General features: G+C 44.2%; 1 protein-coding gene across 1 annotated transcript in view; it reads left to right on the top strand.

Moving 5' to 3' along the window:
* Window positions 1–21,909, top strand: part of LOC306941876 (ryanodine receptor 3) — a 302,817-nt gene that overhangs the window by 53,639 nt on the left and 227,269 nt on the right. Inside the window, exons 4-11 of the mRNA XM_079527516.1 lie at window positions 5,484–5,558; window positions 6,408–6,486; window positions 7,600–7,712; window positions 11,074–11,176; window positions 12,150–12,243; window positions 15,348–15,422; window positions 18,018–18,174; window positions 19,108–19,272. Coding sequence (XP_079383642.1) covers window positions 5,484–5,558; window positions 6,408–6,486; window positions 7,600–7,712; window positions 11,074–11,176; window positions 12,150–12,243; window positions 15,348–15,422; window positions 18,018–18,174; window positions 19,108–19,272 — 861 coding nt within the window. The remainder of the gene's footprint in view (window positions 1–5,483; window positions 5,559–6,407; window positions 6,487–7,599; window positions 7,713–11,073; window positions 11,177–12,149; window positions 12,244–15,347; window positions 15,423–18,017; window positions 18,175–19,107; window positions 19,273–21,909) is intronic.

The following is a 21,909-nucleotide window of genomic DNA, read 5'->3' as shown; positions in this document are numbered from 1 at the left end:
TTTTGTAACATTTGGAGGATCCTTGCCACAAATAAAGCTTGATAACTAGAGATTTAGAAGGCCTTTGTGTAATCTGCCTCAGGTCTTAATGCGTTCAATCAATCTTTATTTCAGACTCCAAGGTCCATAACAACAAACAATACAGGGGACAACACAACAGGAATTAAAATCAGCAAACAAAACATATACAAAAATGAACGCTGATGCTGCTCTTCTTAGGCATGCTCATTGTCATTATAATTTCATTATTTTAACCTCGTCCTAAAGCTGAACATTAAATTCCTGAGGACAGCATTCAGAGTGGGAACGCCGCTCTTTACGAACACTTGGCTGGCCCTTGTCCATGACCTCAGGATCGTCAGCAGGATTCTGAGAGCATCGTTATATGCCACCCGCAACTTATTATATTTACCTTTACTGTAACTGCACCACAAGTGGGCAGTATACAGTGGTGTACAGTAAGCTTTAAAAAGGGCTATCTTGACATCATCAGTACACATGTAAAATTTACGAGACAAAAAAACGAGAGACAAATTGAACCCTGTGGACACAAACCCACTTTCCAAACACTTTCCACAATAATGCGACACTTGTTGTGAGTCGTAGCTTCAACATGTCGTCCCTGACAAGGAGCCCTCTGTCGTGGCTCTAAAGAGGCCGGTTTAATGTCATGGAGGAGCCATTTTAACCGTGTGACTTCTCTCACGTTTATCTGTTTTCAATACCTGCTTCCTGCTTCCCTCATCCCCGCCTGAGATGTCACAGGAGGAAGCGCTGTTAAAGGAGAAATGGGGGTTGACTATGTCTCGGCCCGAAGCTCTGTGATCAATATTCCTTTGAACAGATGGGCTTATCAATAGATGCTGGCTGGAACAAATCAGGGGCTTTCAGGTTTCAGAGAGAGAGAGAGAGAGAGAGAGAGAGAGAGAGAGAGAGAGAGAGAGAGAGAGAGAGGCTACAGGTAAAGTGATACCAGATCCCATTTCGCTCAGCATCCAAATCTAACTCTGTGTGAAGATTACCTTTATTATAATCACCCCCATAAAAGTACGCCCCCCCCCCCCCCCCCCCCAATCAGCCCAAAGTTCGGACATGGCTTATAGACATTATAGTAATGGGCTGCTCGAGAGTTGTTGCTGTAAGGGATTCTTGCCTTGGTTAAGGACGCCACATAAAAACACATACAAAATGCCGTTGGGGACTATGGTTGCATTCAACTGCATGCAACTACTCGCAACCTTGCAAGGAGTTGCATTGTGGTTTGGCCTTAGTTGACGGAATGGACACTGCTACAGGGACCTGTTCTGTGGTGACTGCAGCTTGGTGTGCCTCAGCCTGCAGCAATCAGCCTCTGCACTGTCTGCTGAGCACAAAGTGCATCAAATCACACTGGACGGCTATTGTTGTAACACAAAAGGAAACGGGGGTCCATTGCAAGATTGAAATTGCAAGCGTCTCTTGCCTTGAAGCCTCCGTGCATAATAAAAGAACACAATGCAGTGTTATGCAATGCAATCTCTTTTCAAAGCTCCACACTGTGGGCCAGAAAGGGCTTATTTTACGTGGCAGTCCGTTCTGTACTGTATGAGTATGTTAATACAGTATCACTTATGCAAGTGGGGTGGTTGTATGTTTGTCTACCTGCTCTTCTATTGAGACATTTAGATTGTGTCAAAGGTCAGGTCTCACCTGGACACAGGATCTGACATCTGGTCACGGTTCAATTTATCCCCTGAGCAAGCAGGCAGGCTCTATTAGCTCAATGGTAAAAGTGTTAGCACTTGTGCAGGAAACCGGGTTCAAATCCGGGGTAGAAGAGGAAAGTTACATAGTGAATCTTTAACTGTAATGCAGCCTTTAAAACCAGGAACACACACATTATGCAATATTACGATGTTATGATATCCAAAATCCCAGTGTCAATATCTAGTGTTGTGTCACGATATCAATATAATGTGTTTTACGCAGCGCTACATGGAATAATGGGCGCGGCGAGGGTGAGAGGGTGTGCTTTACCGTCATTAATGGCACGCCTGCTGCTCAAGTGTAATATCGTGATCATTCCACAGTTACCCTTAAAACTAAGACATTCGATAAAAATGACAAATGTAGCCACTACGACCGAAAATGTCCCGTGTAAACACCTAGCTTAGCTAGTAGCACTGCCTGCGGGGACTGCCCACATGTTTTTTTTTACGTTTTGATTAATTGTGCGGTGATGCTCGTTTGAAGCACGGGTCGAGAGCTATTTCAACCAATCAGATTGCTTCCTCGAAAATATCTGTGGTATAATGTCTATAAAATAAAAATATACAGTACATACTAATATGTTTAATAATCCTTCATTCATTTAACATTTACAACTATAACCAAAAGGGGCCGCAAGGCTCCATTTGGTCACATTTGTATACTCCTGAGTTACAAATGGATATACGGATAACACTTGAGGATATATTGCTATGTACCCTGGAGGTCATCAGAGAGAGAGAGAGAGGTTCAGATAAGTAACGTCAATCTTTCTTATCTTCTTACCGCATCCTAGAAGCTCATACGGAAGGTGAGTAATGGCGCTGCGTTGGTCTGTCGGGCAACAGCAACAGTGGTGGAAAAAGTACTCGCTTTTCTTACTTAAAGGTATATTCAGTGATTTGACTTAATTCAAATATCACTTATTTTTTCTTTTTTTCTGGATAATCCTCCCTACTATAGAGTGTGCTGACCATATAAGGAGTTCCTCCCTGTCCCCAGTGAGCCCCTGGGGTCAAAAAACCCTAGTTTCAGTTTTGGTGGCGGGTGGCAAAACAGTCATCCAATCAGGATGAGAGGGGCCTTCCTCCAATCATGATCGAGTGGGGGCGGGCCTTGGTGCACATGCTGTTGGCCTGTTGCACTTCCCCCCACTGTAGAGCGTGCATGTGCACATTTTGTTACTGGGGCGGACTGGGTGGTTTTCCAAATCACCCAAATCACTGAATGCTCCTTTAAGTACAATGCTCCGTTAACAAGTGAAAAGTCCGGAATTCAAAATGTACCCGGGAAAAAGTGTTGGTGTACTTAAGATGTACTTAAAGTACCAAATTGAAAGTACTCTTTATGCAGAATGTCCCATTTCACAAGTTATCGTTTCTAAAATGTATTATATAATCTTTGAAAATAGCTTAAATTTAAATCATTGGTTAATGTGTTTTTGTAATAATAATCACAATCTACAAAGTAACAAAAGTTTTCAAATAATTATAGTGGAGTAAAAGTACAATATTTGTCTTTGAGATTATAGTGGCGTAGAAGTAAAAGCATTGAAAATTGGAAGTACTTCAGTAAAGTAAAAGTACCTCAACATTTTACTTACAGTAAGTACGGCACTTGAGTACATGTATGTTACTTTCCACCACTGAACGGCACCAACAACAACAAAAGTCCAACCAAACCCACCACCGACCCGAGCCAACCCGCCCACAACTCAAGAGTATCAAAACACTCTTGTTCTCCCCGTTTGCATCCTTCTACCAGTAGTGAGTGGTATCATTTCTACCCCTGCTTGCATCTTCTTCCCTCCTGACCCTCCCGAGCCGTGGAACCGGTCCTCACTAATGTCCACTCAGCATAAAGGTCCTTTCAGACGAGGGGAGAGTGACGCTCTCATTTTCAACGAGAGGCGTGCATTTTATTTTGTATTTTTTTTTACGCGCGAAAAAGTTGAGGGGCGATTGCGTGGGTGTCTTATCACCCGCGCGTGTGTTATCACCCGATACACGTCCCGCGTCCCTCACGACCTGGAGCAGACGGGTCGCTAATCCAGGCGACAACGCCTGCGTCACTCGCTCCCCGTCTGAATTAAAAGATCTTTAGGAGGGGTTCCAGTGGATCAGGGCTGTTAACATTCCTCTGAAATGAAATTCGAATATTGGTCTTAAAAAAATGGCCAGATTTATTGAATATATTCAAATAGTATTGTTGTGTTATTGTTGTATTATTAGTATTATTATATATTAAAAAATGACTTAAATTTAAAAAAATCAGGATACCAGAGGAAGACGGACAGCGTGCGCTGCTCGGATCCAATACAAAACTTGATACATTGTTTTTTGTATTGTCCCTTTCAAATAAACATACCACACACAACCATATTCGAGGAATATTCGAAAATCGAATATTACTTTACCAGCCCTAGAGTGGATTGCATATCATTAACCCACATTCCGAGTTTCTCCTTGGAGAGGCTGTGATGCTGAGGATGATGATGATGATGATGATGATGATGACCACGCATTGTGTCCATTCATAGACACAGGAGCAAGATGTCTCCCCCTGTCACTCACTCACGACCAACAGGGCTATATAGTTCATAAACCCATTAAAACCGGGAAAGCATTCAAGTCGTTTCAGATGGGCTATTAAAAAAGAAAATGCAGATACTGTATACAAGCTCACAGCACAACTGCTATTTTTGAACATTTTTGAAAAGTAATTTTTTAGGTTAATAGTAGGCATTTGTAGAATTGGCCGGGTCTTAATGGGTTAAATGACCGTGTGGTACAAGAAAAGAGTGACAGATTTGCAAGTGGAAAAGAAAAAAAAGAAGCCTTTTCTGCACTACACAGTCATTCGATGAAGTATTGATTAGCCTTAGGTTCAGACCGCATGTGTTCGCCGTGGGACAGGAGGTGAGCTTGCGGACAGACTCGCAGAGATCTGGGATGTGTCCGTGTCGGGCGGTCATCGTCGGTGGGTTCACAGGGTCCAGTGTAGAGTCCTCAATCGGCCTGAACATTAAGGCCCAGGCCCTAACTGGGCCTTAACTGGGCCCTAACTGCCCTAACCGGTCCGGCCGGAGGCCCGGCCCGACTAATTAAAATACATTTTAGGCCCGACCCGGCCCTAAAAAGTCGGGTTGGGTACGGTCGGGTTTGGGCAGAATTTGAGAACTCTATCACGGGTGCAGTACTTAGTTTAGACAGTTTTTGGTTTAGACTAGTCATTGGTTAGACCAGTCATTAGTCCTACAACTACAACCTATCTCAAACCCTCACCCTAAACCTAACCTCCCACGGGGTAGCACACCTAAACCGAACCTTAACCCATGTCTAACCAATGACTAGTCTACACTAAGTATGCACCCCCTCTATCACAGAGAAAGCAGTGAAACGCCAGTAAGAACCATCTTCATAATAGATAAATAGTAAATACACAAACAGAACAGAATTATTGTATCTGCTATTTTCAGAATGCAACCAAGCATAAAATGACTTAGTCATCATAGCTTAGTTTTTAGTTCTCGGTGGAAAAAAGGTAGTCGACGTTGGTGGACATGGAGACGAGACCGCCTTGGCTTTTGATGTGCCGTAACTGTGTGTGTGTGTGTGTGTGTGTGTGTGTGTGTGTGTGTGTGTGTGTGTGTGTGTGTGTGTGTGTGTGTGTGTGTGTGTGTGTGTGTGTGTGTGTGTGTGTGTGTGTGTGTGTGTGTGTGTGTGTGTGTGTGATAGGCAGCACATGGAGGTGGACACAGGACCCTTCTGTATGGACACGCCATCCTCCTGCGCCATTCCTTCAGCTCTATGGTGAGAGAGTGACGCTCCAACGACACAAGCTTCTCTCAGTTTAATTTGATTGTCTTGAAGTCTGATGCTTCCCAGTAGAATAGAGACAGAGCATGAGTCTTACTGCATCATTTTTAATGAATCTACACTTTCACTGTAACTCCAGTAGTAGGGTGTCACAATTATTACATAATAATCGTCTCATCGCAATTAGTTGAGATAATCACAATTATTTTGTCATAATCGTCATACTTGTGTCCATGTTGAGTTTACAACGCATAACATCATGGCGCATTGTAAGCTTGTGGATCAGCTATTTCCGCTGTTTAGTATAAAGTATAAAATGTATTTAAAAATGCCAGTAATTTCTTCATAGTTTTCAGTTATTTGTCATATCTGTCCCTGTGCACTTTTTTATTATGAAGCCTAAAAGGCAAACAGAAATGTAATTTCTGTTCATATTAAATGGTCCAATTTCCAACACCAAAAACACAATTAAATCGCTAATCGCAATTATTTGTGCTACAATTAATCGTCAACTTAAATTGTGTAACCGTGACAGCCCCATCCAGTAGTTGTAGATGTCCTACATGCTTTGGCCTAAAGCTCCATTCATATACTTCACCGAAAAACAGCATTGCGCTTCTGAAAATAGCCGACCTACGAGCTCGCAATGTGTTGCACGACCCGCAACGCGCTGCAAGCTTGTAGACCTGCCATCTTTCTTTGTTGTGTTCGATGCACGCTGTCGTGCAATGGAGCATGAATTGGGCAAAGGCTAATAACCGTGCTGCTCCCCAACACTGGTAGATTGAAAAATGTCCAATGTTTGATGTGCGTGCGTTTGATGTGTGCGTGTGTGGGCCACAGTATCTGACCTGTTTGAAGACATCAAGGTCACAGACGGACAAGCTATCGTTTGATGTGGGCCTCCAGGAGGACTCAACAGGTACGCTTTCATCTGTCCCTCTACATGTGTCTCTCTCTCTCTCTCTCTCTCTCTCTCTCTCTCTCTCTCTCTCTCCCCTCTTCTTTCTCTCTTTGTCTTTCACCCTCTTTCCTGTTTTCTTTTCTTTGTGTTCAGCTGCAGTTGAGATATAGAGACATAGACACCTCATTCATTCCACTGCAGTTCATTGGGCGACCTGTGTCGTATGGTGGCCGCCATTTTCGTTTCCGATATGGCGGCGGTCCCCAAAAAAGACATATTTTGAATTTGGACTTTAGGTCTTAATGTGTTGATATTTCCAGTGCAGTGCAGACATACAGTTGGAGGCCATCGATATTGTCCTTTTCTTTTTGCTGAGGTTTGCGTGATCTGCGCAAAAGGACAGTTAACCCATTTTGGGCGGGAACCCCTTTTGGTGTTTTAAACATCATGTTATAATTTAGCTATTGAAAAATAGCAGATCTACAAGCTCATAGCGCGCCACCGAGTGGCGCGCTACGAGCTTGTAGGTCTGCTATTTTTGAAAAATCGTGAAAATATTTATTTCAGAAAACTGGAGGATTTAGAAGGATTTAATCAGGCCTAAATGGGTCAAATGATAAGGGACAATATCGGTGGCACCCAACTGTACTGTAGATAGAGGTATTTATACTGTAGATAGAGGTATTTATACTGTAGATAGAGGTATTTATACTGTAGATAGAGGTATTTCTGTCTCACCACATCCCTCCAAATCACTTGGTTGTTGATTATTTGTTCCCCCACCATGGTTGTCGAGCTGCAGCTCTCATTTGCATCGTTAGCCATTTCATAACTGCGAGATACAGATAAGCGGCCCCTTCAGTATGACTTCTGCCTGTTGCTATGGTGTTTCCAAGTATTTATTAGCATTTGTCTCCCAACAATGTGTTTGTTTTGGGTGTGTGTGTCGTCATTTCAAAGTAAATTCGATGCAGTCCGTCTTTCCAGTAATTACACAGGAGCTCATAATAATAATAGCTGTCTCTGTTTGCTTCAAAGTATGCAGACAGAATTGTGCATCTGTGTGTTCGTGTGTTCGTGTGCGTGTGCCTGTGTGCGTGCGTGCGTGCGTGCGTGCGTGCGTGCGTGTAGGTGAGGCGTGCTGGTGGACCATCCACCCGGCCTCCAAACAGAGGTCAGAAGGAGAGAAGGTGCGCATCGGTGATGACCTCATCCTCGTCAGCGTTTCCTCGGAGCGATACCTCGTGAGTATCTGTCTTCCATTTGTACCTCTTTGAATTCTGCGCGCGTGAGTGCTCGCGTGCGTGCGTGCGTGCGTGCGTGCGTGCGTGCGTGCGTGCGTGCGTGCCTGTATGCATCATACAACGACTTGAATAAACATCAGCCCTGCTTCCCCTGATGTGACAGAATTTCAGATTAAATCCAGACTGCTTGCCTTAACAACTTAAGGCCTACACAAGTACACATACTTTCGTCATATGAGACATCGTGAAAATAGTGCATTGTGAGCTGAGCTTACATATCTGCTTTTTTGCTATTGTTTAACATTTTTGTTTATCTTTTGGATTTTTTCAATAATTTAAGGGGAAAAAAAGCAAAGAAAATATTCATACAGTACAGTCATGCAACATTTTCGCCTACAAACCCAACATAATCAACATATGGACAGCAGGTTGAAATTGGCTAAAGGACCATGGTGGTGGTCTGGCATGTTTGGCACATTGACTACAACTCACCATATACATGACATTACTGCAGAGCATTTATTTAACTAAAGCATACCATAGTGTGACCAGAGAGGCTCTGTAAGGTACAAACAAATCCCAGAGACTGTAAACTTGCTTGAGATGAGATGAGGTAATCCATCACAGTGAGCTGTACAGAGTCTTTATTTGTTGTCAAAGTTATTGCATTTTAATGCATTTTTTTATCAGTACTGTGGACTCATTTGAAAATATATAGTCCCTGGAGAAAAGATTCATGAGCGAAATTTTCTGTATTTCAATGACTAAGGAGAACATGTAAAGAAATGTCACATCTAAAACATAATCCTATTAACGGCAACCTGTGAATGGAATGTGTCAAGACGGTATGGATGGCATCCCAATTCTGGGCATTCATTATGTGTGGAAAAAGCTGAGTGATGCTGTTCTATAGTATGGCGTATAAAATTGTTAAAGTAGTTAAACCAGCCCGGAGTAAAACAACATTAAATAAAGAAAAATCTACAACATTCACTTTCTAGATGACTGTGAGAATCCAGTCAATTACACTTAGCAGAAATCGGTCTTCATTGGCAGAGTCCTGAGAGTGGAGGTTTCCAACAGATCTAGTTTTTTCTTTTAGTCCTTGAGGCAGCCGCCAAGTCGATATCCCCCTGCCACTTTCACTGCATCTCTGCGGAAGCCCTTTCCATTTGTTTTCATTACCACACCCATTATTCTTTAACCCCCCAGTACTTATGACAGTATATGCTATCATAATTGCATCAATAGACACAGAAAGCTTTCACCAACTTATGCAGCTTCCACCACGTTTTGCAATACCCTTTGTTTTGCAATCTGGCTGATGCTCGTAATTCAACCGCGACAGCAATGCAGGCACCTTTCCATCGTCTTTTCCTGCGTCTTGCTCGAGGGCACAGTGTCTGCATTATATAGACGAAACCTGTGACCTTTCGTTTTAGGGGACATGATGATCTATTCTAACCTCTGACTTAGCTTTGCCCTGTAGCTCTGCTATGCCGTCAATGTTGCAAGTTCCATTCTCACTACGTTGGCCAGAGGCCCGTTGGCACATTTCAGCACTGGGACATGTGTTCCCCCGGTGACACGTTTAGTCTGCGTGTTTTGGGTCACAGACCCTGTGAGGGTCCACGGTGACCACTATTGCCTCACTGCCACCACGGTTTTCTCGAAGCCTGTTGTCCCTGCTGTCACCTATACCGTAGTCTCGCGTTTCCAGACTGTTGAGCTAGACTGTTGTCTCTCGCCATTTTCCAGACTGTTGTCTCTCGCCATTTTCAAATGCTTCCGTCATACATTCTGGAGCACGGTAGCTCATGAGTAAGCGATAAAGCGGAAGTGAAGCCTCCTTCCAGACTCTACAGAGATTCTGGAATAGTTGTCTGGCTACACGAGACTACCTATACCGCGATGATATGTGGAGACACGGAGCGTTCAAGGCTGGAGAATCTACAAAGTAACTATTAAGTAAAGTTTTCAAATAAATGTAGTGGCGTAAAAGTGCATTATTTGCAGTACAAATAACTCAAAAGTGCATTGTGTATGCAGTTATATATATATATATATATATATATATATATATATATATATATATATATATATATACCAGCACCTCCCCCACCTGGATGTGCATGTGAGAAGCTATCTGTTTATATATATATATATATATATATATATATATATATATATATATATATATATATATATATATATATAACTCAAATGCTGGCAATCAAAGATCAGTGGCAGTACGGGTATAGCTGTCAGTCGGTTTCACCAGTCCTTCAGAGCTCTACTACATCATTACACTCAGGGAAGCATCCAGACAGAGTCTGGTGTCCCTTAAAGAAATCACCGTAGAGTAGACGGTTTGTGACTTTGAAGCAGAACACAGTGCGTCAGCCATGTGTGCAGTACAATCAGCTTCAGGTTTAAAAGCTCTGAATGCACCAACTGAGGTTCCTGCAGTGTAGTGTCTCCCAGGAAGCAGTTTCTCTGCCTTTAGGGCATTCTAAATCCATTCTGAATGGAGATACAACGTGTCTGTCGGACAGCAACGATACTATGTACTGTATTTCATATTCATCGTGTCTGTCGGGTGGAAACCTCATATGTCCAAAACTGTTACTTTTCACGCTTCAAATAAAAAATGGCAAAAGTAGCAGATCGACGAGACCTGCTACTTTTTGACTTTTGTGTGACACTGTAGTGGGATCACGTCATTTATGAAAAAATATACAATTGATAGAATTATGGAGATGAGAGGTTTCTGCCTGACAGCAACCATTAATATGGTAATTAAATTGGGGTTTCACAGAAGAATCAAGCATTTGATTGTAGTTTACTTGAGTATTTCCAATTTCCAATACTTTTACTTCTACTCCACTACATCTCAAATACAAATATGGCTTTTACTCCACTACAATTATTTGAAAACTTTAGTTACTTGTTACTTTGTATACTGATATTATCACAGATCATACAGTAACCGCTTCAGCCCTATATAGATTTTATATATAGGACTCGAACCCGCGACATGCCGCCAGGCTGGATTACCGGCCTAGGTGCCTGGACCGCTCAGCCGCAGCCCAGGCCACGTTCAAAATATTTTGAAACATTTAAAAACTTGAAACGGCACACATTCTGCAATTTCTGCATAATGAGTACTTTTACTTTCAGTACATTCTATTTCGATTCCAACACTTTTGGACTTTGGCTCAAGTACATTTTTGAATTCCGGACTTCTACTAGCAACGGAGTATTTCTACATTGCAGTGTTGATACTTTTTTTACTAAAGAATGTGAGTACTTTTTTCCACCACTGCCTAATAATAATGACGTGGCTGTCTTCTCCACGCAGCACCTGTCCATCTCCAACGGCAACACCATCCAGGTGGACGCGTCCTTCATGCAGACACTGTGGAACGTCCATCCCACCTGCTCAGGCAGCAACGTGGAGCAGGGTGAGGAGCACCACACACTCAGGGGTTTTCTTTCTAAATAAATTCAGACAAAGGTTTACAAGAATATTCATCAAACAAGAATGACTCTCAGTCACAACTGTTCACAGAGAAGATTGCGTGCACATCTCAATGCCTATATTTAGGCCAGGCCTGGATGTCAGGCATCAAGGCAAAGCAATGTGTTGCCTCTAAATAAAATAAGTCTCTGTAGCGCCCGTTTTTGTTAGTTTCCGACGTTTTTTTGTTGACTCTTAACCAACGTATGCACCCCATTTAATAGTGCTTATGCAGCTGCACTATGCAGTTTTTTTCTTGTAACCCAGAAATTGAACCTGGTTTCCTGAACCTGGAATGCTGCCATTTTCTTTGTTACCATTGAGCTAATAGGGCTAATTGCTTGCTCAGGGGATACATTTAATCTTGACCATCATCAGGTCACAATTCGGGTCAGATCCCGTGTCTAGGTGAGACATGGCCTTTGACACGATCTAAATGTCTCAATAGAAGAGCAGAGAGACAAAATACAACCACCCCAATTGTATGAGTTACATTGTATTTTATGTATTTATTTATTGGGGGGGTCTGCCTTTATTGATACAGACCGTAGCCTGGTCCAGCCAGCGTGCTTTTCTGGTCTAGAGGGGTGCGCGCATGGAGCAATCGCTGGAGAAATATTGGTTCACAGATCTGAGACCCGCCCCCCTGGCCCCTCCGCCCCTCCCCTCCCCTGGTAGAAAACAGCGGAAGAAACTGACGTCACTATATTGAGAGCGACGCCGATCTGCACTGTAGTAACACTCCCACTCCTAGACCAGGAAATGTGTCACGTTCCCCCAGGCTTTCATTCTTTGAGCCGTAGCGAACGAAAATAAAAGCCTGGGTACCGAGGCTATAGAGACAGTAGACTGACTAAATGCTGTGTGTTTACATTCACTTGAGTGTAGTTTGAAAAGCTTCCCGTGTCGTCCAACAGGCTACCTGCTGGGTGGTCACGTGATGCGACTGTTCCACGGTCATGACGAGGTGCTGACCATCCCAGGATCTGACCAGAGTGAAGACGAACAGAGGTGACCACATGGGCATGATGTGCACTGATGAATGGACATATTCATTCATTTTTTTTATTTCGTGGTTTTGAAAACTTTGGATAGATAAGATTTTGACACATTTTTAAGAAATTGCCCACAAAAGAGAAAAAGGTTTAACACCTTGATTACCCGGGGTTATTTAATCCGTTAAATCAGTGCGCCCAGCGATTTATAGCAGCGGAACACTTTTACCGACGGACCGGATGTTATCCCGGATGTGGCTGGAGCAGCTAAATGTAGCCAAAACACTCTAGAAGCGATCGACAACAACGGGAGGTATGATTAAATCTACCGCGACTAGTGACTGGACCACGGTGGGCTGTCTAACACATAATCTTTGCTTAGAATTGGACGGAATGATTTAGATCAAGAGTTATTAACGTTTTAAGATTTTCGGTCTCGTCGGCTAAACAGGGGGGGAACATTTTCGATGACGTCCCACTGTTGCGCAACATCGAATGTTGCGCAACAGGCGCTCGCAGCCTGTGGAGCGATGCGATCGGTTTTGATATCAATGGGTCTGGGGCCCTTAAACTGTTAACGTGGTTAACATATCTATTTCTTTTCACCCCCAGAAGAGAAGAGTTGTGTTCAAAATGCAACATTATTCAAAATTATTCAAATTATTTTTCAAAAACGCTCTCAGTGCGGCACGAAGACACGAGATTGTATATTTGCTATTTTTGAATAGAGGGTATGCACGTGACATCATCATCATACCCGGAAGTTATGCGGGAAAGCCTACTGAGTGGCAAAAAACTACTTTCTGGCCTTGACAGCCCATACATCCAAACATTTGATTGCATTAAATTACTTTAAACAAGGTTAAATTCACTTTGTCACTCACTTTGCCACTCGATTTGCCACTCGATCTGCCATTCACTTTATGCATGCGCATACCCTCTATAGTTGATGTATAAAACATGGATAATGGGGTTAAAATGATTGTGCTGTATTAACACGTTTGTTGGGGACCCCCTGGAACCCCCTCAAGGACCCCTGGGGGTCCCCAGACCACACTTTGACAACCTTATCTCCATAAATATACTATGTATGGTATATGCGCTACAGTATTTTTATACAGTGTATATATAGAGAGAGAATAGAATATTATAATAGTGAATTTGCCGTTGGATGGAGCATATCCATCTAATATCATGCATATCAGGCTGGTATGTCCTGAAATAGGATAAAGAGGGCAATGATGGATGATAGGTGATCATTTATTTACTCTCTCACTTTTGGTACTTTAAGCACATTTTGACTATTACTTGCAAAAGAGTATTTCTATATTGCAGTATTGATACTTTTACTCAAGTAAAAATAATAATAATAATAATATTTCTTTCAGTAAGATGTTTCCAACCAGCGTGACAATGGGCTCTCCAGGGAGGAGCCAAAATGGCCCCCTCTGTGCTATTTTCATCCACAGCTTCTCGGCACTAACACAGATACGGCTGAATATTGTGTTAAGTGGGTCAAATCAGCGGGCACGGGACGAAACGGGGCACACGCACACACACACACACACACACACACACACACACACACACACACACACACACACACACACGTTTCATTACTATACTTGCAAGGACGTAAGCATTTTAGCACAGTGATTTTATGACTGGTATTTTTTACCTTTTTTTTAAATTTATTTTTACCCAAACCCTGAAGCCAAAAATGGCTGATGTACAAGCTCACAGTGAGTCGCAGAGCATCACGTTGTGAGCTTGTGGATCTTATTTGCGATCGCATGACAACAGCGCGCAACTTGTCATAATCACTTTGATCAGACATTTCTAACCCTAAGCCCCAAACCTAACCTCTACATTTCTCCACACACTAGTACTAAGTACCACACCACCACTAATACAAGCAGTGGTGTAAAGTAACTATAAGAACATTTACTTATGTACTGTAGTTAAGTACAATTGTGAGGTATTTGTTGTTTACTTCCAATTTCAGTACTTTTACTCCTACTCCACTACAACTCAGATCCAAATATTGTATACTTTTACTCCACTACATTTATTTGAAAACTAGTTGCTAGTTACTTTGTAGATTTTGATTATAGATACTTTAGCCCTGTATTCATTTCAGCCATTTGAAAATAGCAGATCTACAAGCTCACAATGAGTTGCTTTGCTTTGAATACTTTTCCCACCACTGAATACAAGTGCACACACACACACACACACACACACACACACACACACACACACACACACACACACACACAACACACACTCACACACTCACACACACACACGCGCGGAAAAATGTGTCAGACACACGCACCTTGTCGGTTAAGCGGTCTATTTTTAGTATGTGGTAGAGGGGAGGAGGGGAGGGAGGAGGAGGGGGGGGGGATTAGATGCTCGCGGACTTGTCGGCTTCGCCCCGCCTCGCCTCGCCCCGCCCCGCCACGTCCTTGAAATTCTGGAGACCCCATAATGTTCAGCGGGGGGAAGTAACGCCCTCCAGACAGACAACGTGAGCCACGGGGGTGTGTGTGTGTGTGTGTGTGTGTGCGTGTGTGTGTGTGTGCGTGAGCCACGGGGCCTCCCTTTCATCTCTGCGCCCACCAGTCATATCGCTGATAGACAGCATAGTAGCAGTGGGTTATCTGGCCACGTGGCTCCCTTTGATAGATGCCGCTGTGTGTGTGCGTGTGTGTGTGTGTGTGTGTGTCTGTGTGTGTGTGTGTGTGTGTGTGTGTGTGTGTGTGTCTGTGTGTGTGTGTGTGTGTGTGTGTGTGTGAGTGTGTGAGTGTGCGTGCGTGCGTGCGTGCGTGCGTGCGTGCGTGCGTGCGTGCGTGCGTGTGTTTGTGTGTTTGTGCGCACAGGGAGGAGGGGGGGGTTTTCTCTCTTCTTACATCCTCCAAGCTATTACCACAGTGGGAATAAAAATATTTTTCTTCTAAGAATGACCTTGACAATATCGGTGGTTGTGAGGGAGGGATGGAGGGCTCGTCTGAGGACGACCTAGAGAGGGGGCAGGGAGGGAGAGAGAGAGAGAGAGAGAGAAAAAAAGCTCCAATGAATGAAGATCACCCACTCATGGTCCTGTGGTGTCCCCAGGATAGTGAACTATGAGACGGGCACAGCCGGAGCCAAGGCCAGGTCCCTGTGGAGGCTGGAGCCTCTACGTATCAGGTGGGTTGATCTGTCACCCAGACCCCTCGTCTGGCTCTCTCTCCCACTCTCTATTCCATCCAGCCTTCCTCTTCAATTCAGCCTTCTTTTTTCTGTTCATTACAAATCACTTTATTTTTCTATTCATCCTACAGTATATACAGTATATATTTGACCTTCTGGCTGCAGGTGTATTATTTCTATTTTCCTTTTCTATCTCTCTCTCTCTCTCTCTCTCTCTCTCTCTCTCTCTCCTGCATGGCAGTGATGTCACCAGCTGTTTAGAGCAGTGGTTCTCAACCTGTGAGCCTCACGTTTGAGCTTCTAGATCGGTTATTTTAAGTCAAACACAAAGTAATGCCTCAACTCCTACATCCCAAGTGCGGGATGTAGGAGGGTGGGGTGGTCACCAATTTAAATATGATTATTTTAGGGGTCCTCAGTTGAGATATTATTTTGGGGGCTCCTCAGTTCAAATCTGATTATTTTGGGGGTCACAGCCTGAAAAGGTTGAGAATCACCAACACGTTATATTACAGATGTTTCCAGTGCAGCCTCCTCTTCCTCACAGGGCTGTGTATACAGATGTTTCAGTGCATCGTCTGCATAGTTACAGATGTTTCAGTGCATCGTCTGCATACAGTGTATAGTTGTCTCCACCAGGCCGAAGGCATGGGGAGAGAGTATGTTTTGCACTCCGTCCGTGTGTGTGTGTGTGTGTGTGTCCGTCCGTGTGTCCTTCCGTCCGTCCGTTACCAGCTAATCTCCGGCACTGTTAACCCGGTCGATGCCAAACTTTGCACACACACTCCCTGGATGCCAACGATGAACCTCTGCCCCACATTTTCCAGAACGGCCTGTTATAGCGCCACCATGAGGCACCTTTTCACATGTTTTACCTAAAACTGCACCGATCTGCGTGAAACGTTGCATGCACACTCCCTAGAGGCCAATGACAAACCTTTGACCTGCATTTTCCGCATCTGCCTTGTATAGCGCCACCAATAGGCCGACTTTTGTAAAACACATTTTTTGATATTACTCCTCCAGATTCTGTCCAAAAATCTCACAAATCGTTACACAGTATCTCTATGGTCATGTGCTCAAGTCGGATCTGTCCGATATTTCATATTCCATCCTAATTGGCTATAATTGGCTTTCACAGTTTGCAAGATTGCCCCGTTTTGAACAAAAGCCTCAAATCATGAACGCAGCGTGCAATTTACGTGAAATCTTTCACACATTTTCTTACTAGGCTGAGGAATATATCCCACCCTTTTCACATTGGCCTGTTATAGCGCCACCAACAGGTTGATTTTTGCAAAACACATTTTTGGAACAAAATGCCTCAAATCATCCAATTTCCATCAAAGGCATTTTGCCAAACATCACACACACTCCTATCCTCCTGGTGGAGACCTGTGCCCAGAAGGGCACTTTTTCTAGTTACAGATGTTTCAGTGCATCGTCTGCAGAGTTACAGATGTTTCAGTGCATCGTCTGCAGAGTTACAGATGTTTCAGTGCATCGTCTGCAGAGTTACATATGTTTCAGTGCATCGTCTGCAGAGTTACAGATGTTTCAGTGCATCGTCTGCAGAGTTACAGATGTTTCAGTGCATCATCATCACTGCAGCAGCGTTCGTTGCTCTGTCTGTCGAACGTAGGATCTTTATTTTCACCCAACAGGGGAATTAGCAAATAGAAATAAAGTGCACAATTAGTCGAATGTTTTAAGCTATTTTGTAATTATTCTACACAGCCACACACTACATTGCAGCTAATTAACAGCTGGCAGCGATGTTTGCATTAACTAATTAGGGCATATTAGGCTTGCAGGGCTTATGGAAATTAACCGTGTGTGTGTGTGTGTGTGTGTGTGTGTGTGTGTGTGTGTGTGTGTGTGTGTGTGTGTGTGTGCGTGTGCGTGTGCGTGTGCGTGTGCGCGTGCGCGCGTGCGTGCGTGCGTGCGTGCGTGCAAGAGAGACTCTGTTTGTGTGTCTCCTGTGTGTGTCTGGGCATTCATGCGTCTCCGTGCCGTATGCGTGTGTGTCTCTGTGAATCTGCACGTGTGCATCTTTGCGCGTGTCTCTGTGAATGTGTGTGCGCACTTCCGTGGGCGTGTGTACAGTATGTGTCTCTGATTATGTCCTTGATTGTGTTTGTGTGTGTGTGTGTGTGCGTGCATCAGGGGCGGCACACCGCTATAGTGTTAACATTTAAGCCTATATTCACTTATTTTATATGCATATTGCCCCCGACTCTGAACAGTTTTTGCAGATTAATCGGATTTCATCGTAATCATCTACAGTATGACACGTGTTCTAATTGTATTGTTTAATACAACCATAATGAACTAACCACTTTCAACGTGGCATCCCTGTTTTGGGAATGCCATTATAAGCGAACATGTTTCATACATTTTCTCTTTTCGTCCACCAAACAAATAGTAGATCTACAAGCTGTCAACGTGTCGCTTGGCGACACGTTGACAGAGAGATCCACTCTTTTCGTTATTATTTTAAAATGAGGCTATGGTAACTTACAGTATTTCTTGCTACGCCCTATGTCTTTCTGAAATCATTCCTCTGCTGTGCATGCGTGTTGCCCCTGACAGCTGGTGTGGGAGTCACATTCGCTGGGGTCAGCCCTTCCGCCTGCGTCACCTGACCACCGGTCACTACCTGGCGCTGACCGAGGACAGAGGGGTCGTGCTGCAAGACCGGGAGAGGTCTGACACGTCCTCCACCGCATTCTGCTTCAGAGCCTCCAAGGTGACCACACGCACACACCCACACACGTCACACACACACACGTCACACATACAGACACATGCGCGCACGTACACAAACGCACGCACACAGCTCTTCAAGGTGACCTCATTTTGAAGAGATCAAACAGTCTCCTTTTTACTAAACGCCAGTGGAAAGAAACGACAGAGAATCCCACCCACTCTCTCTCTCTCTCTCTCTCTCTCTCTCTCTCTCTACTTACACCACAAAAATCACCGTTTCTTCAAGGACGGCGAACATTTCACGCAATATTGGACCCATGCAAGGTTAATTTAGCTCAAATCGCAGACTTTGGCAAAATGGACTCGCTGCGCATGTGACTGTTGACCGTTTTAACCCTGATAATGTCATTTTTTAGATATGGCCATGTGACTCTGAGTCAATTAGTGACCCAATGTCTCCGGATCAGTTGCAGTTCAATTACATTCAGTGGTGGTCAAAGTACTTGCATGTTTTACTTAAGTAAAAGTATCAGTACTGCAATGTATATATACTCTACTCTAATAGTGTTACAAGTTCAATTCCGGAATTCAAACATTTACAAGTAGAAGTCCCGTATTAAAAATGTACTTGAGTAAAAGTCCAAAAGAGTCACATACAAGAGCAAGAGATGTTTTTATACATTTTAATTTAAAATGGGACATTCTGCATACGAGTACTTTTACTTTTCTTCTTAAGTACATTTTCACACTGATACTTTTACTTAAGTAAAAAAAAAGTACTTTTTCCACCACAGTAAACACGCCAACCATAAAATCTTTTTTGGGGGGGCTCACATGCTAATAATAAGCTGGTATAGTTTCATCGGCGGAGGAAGTTTCACAAAGGTTGTAGCATTCAGGACATCTGTGTTGTTGTTGTTGTGGCTGTTGTTGTTTACATAATGACACATTAATCCCCCCCCCCCCCCCGCAGGAGAAGTTGGAGCAGAGCCCCAAGCGGGACATCGAGGGGATGGGCGTGGCAGAGATCAAGTACGGCGACTCGCTGTGTTTCGTCATGCACGTGGCCACAGGCCTCTGGCTGTCCTACCAGGCGCCCGACGTCAAGTCAGCCCGCCTGGGACCTCTGAAGAGACGGGTGAGACGTGTGCAGTTTACACGCACACACACACACACACACGCGTGCACGCACGCACGCACGCACACAGAGGAGGACATCAACAGTTTTTGGAATGCAATGAATAAATTACATTTTATACCCTTTTTGACATTTTGAACACACATCAGAAAAGCCACAGATCTAATATTCTAGCTCAGGCACGCGTGCCACAGAATTCCTATGAGCAGATGATTGTTAATGTGATGAGGGCGATAAGGGACAGTGTCAGCGTGTGTGTCAGCTTGTCTAAATTTAACCCCGGCCGACCCTCTCTTGGCCGTGTTGACAGAGTTGACGGGAGCGCGTGTGTGACAATGACAGTCTCTGTAGTAGTGTCAGTCACCTGTGTTCCAGCCACACATGGCCCCATAACAATAACTGGGGAGTGGGAACACGTATTCTCTGTGTCGTGTCGTTTGTCCCCAGTGGAGGGGCATGCGGTGGCTCTGTCTGTTGGGACCGAGGGCCAGTTGAGGACCGTACGGAGAGTGGGGACTGGTCACTGGAGGGGGTGGCGGAGTCACCTCCTGTTGAGCACCCTAACTGGAGGGGGTGGCGGAGTCACCTCCTGTTGAGCACCCTAACTGGAGGGGGTGGCGGAGTCACCTCCTGTTGAGCACCCTAACTGGAGGGGGTGGCGGAGTCACCTCCTGTTGAGCACCCTAACTGGAGGGGGTGGCGGAGTCACCTCCTGTTGAGCACCCTAACTGGAGGGGGTGGCGGAGTCACCTCCTGTTGAGCACCCTAACTGGAGGGGGTGGCGGAGTCACCTCCTGTTGAGCACCCTAACTGCTTTGGTACCCTCACTCGGTGGTTCTCAACCTTTTCAGGCCCCCTAAAAATAAAAAAAATCACTTGGGACTCCCCAAGTGACTCCCCAAAATGATCATATTTGAACTGGCGACCCGTACAACAGCTCCACATGCATGACCCTTAAGTTGTGGTGTAGATGGGGAAAAAAGAAGCAGAGCAAGTATAGGTGGCTTCTTCTTCTTCTTCTTCTTCTTCTTCTTCTTCGTCTTCTCCTCCTCGAGTCTTGATTGATTGATTGATTGATTCAATGAGTACCTCTTGCAAACTGTTGCAAAAGGTACTCGTTGAATCAATGATACAATGATGCTAAAAGGATAACACAAAAGGTACACCCTCAGTACTTGTCCATCAATTCTAGGAGCAGTAAAAGTACATAAAGAAAACAAAATTCACAGTCATATCTGCCAGGTGCAACAAGCTCTTGTAGCGCCCCTTTTCATTGTCTCCACCAGGCCGAAGGCATGGGGAGAGAGTATGTTTTGCACTCCGTCCGTGTGTGTGTGTGTCCGTCCTTCCGTCCGTCCGTTACCAGCTAATCTCCGGCACTGTTAACCCGGTCGATGCCAAACTTTGCACACACACTCCTTGGATGCCAACGATGAACCTCTGCCCCACATTCTCCAGAACGGCCTGTTATAGCGCCACCATGAGGCAGCTTTTCACATTTCTTACCTAAAACTGCACCGATCTGCGTGAAACGTTGCATGCACACTCCCTAGAGGCCAAGGACAAACCTTTGACCTGCATTTTCCGCATCTGCCTTTTATAGCGCCACCAGGAGGCAGACTTTTGTAAAACACATTTTTTTATATTACTCCTTCAGATTCTGTCCAAAAATCTCACAAATCGTTACACAGTATCTCTATAGTCATGTGCTCAAGTCGGATCTGTCCGATATTTCATATTCCATCCTAATTGGCTATAATTGGCTTTCACAGTTTGCAAGATTGCCCCGTTTTGAACAAAAGCCTCAAATCATGAACGCAGCGTGCAATTTACGTGAAATCTTTCACACATTTTCTTACTAGGCCGAGAAATATATCCCACCCTTTTCACATTGGCCTGTTATAGCGCCACCAACAGGTTGATTTTTGCAAAACACATTTTTGGAACAAAATGCCTCAAATCATCCAATTGCCATCAAAGGCGTATGAAGAAATTGCACCCTTTTCACATTGGCCTATTATAGCGCCACCAGGAGGCCACAACCTGACCTGGCTTGGTGGAGACCTGTGCCCAGAGGGGCACTTTTACTAGTTCTCTTTCGTTCTATTATTGGTTCACTCACTGTGTGAGTTCAGAGTATGGGTTTTTATGCCGTTCAGACTATCATTGGCTTGGAGGCAGCCAATCATGACTAGGTCGTCACTAAAGTCGCCACTGAAGTCGCCACTGAAGTCGCCACTGAAGTCGTCTTTACGGTCGTCAGTAGTGGTGGGTGTAAATGTAGTCCAGGCGCTTTTCAAGCACCTTGCAAAAAACAATGGGGAGGTAATTTCTTTTGGCAAGCTAGTCTGAATGCAGCCTTAGATCCTCAGGTAGAGCCCTCTTGGTCATTCCTACAATTCACCTCATTATGGGACGGACGACCAGGCTTTTGCGGGTCAAACACACTATTTGAGAATCATCTGAGGCTTGTCTTGTCTTCCTTCTCCTCACTTCTGAAGTCCTGCTTTCATGCCCAGGCTCTTTTCATCCTGTCTATTCAGTGGCTGCTTCATCTTCATCTGTTTAATATCACATTATGCCTTTTTTGTGTCTTCTGTTATTTGATGGTATTGATTTTATGTCTGGATTTGTTTA

The sequence above is a fragment of the Electrona antarctica genome, assembly GCF_951216825.1.
Source record: "Electrona antarctica genome assembly, chromosome: 18".
In the NCBI taxonomy this organism is placed as follows: Eukaryota; Metazoa; Chordata; class Actinopteri; order Myctophiformes; family Myctophidae; genus Electrona; species Electrona antarctica.
Note: the sequence above shows the minus strand (reverse complement) of the source record. Positions and strands in the feature narration are given on the sequence as shown.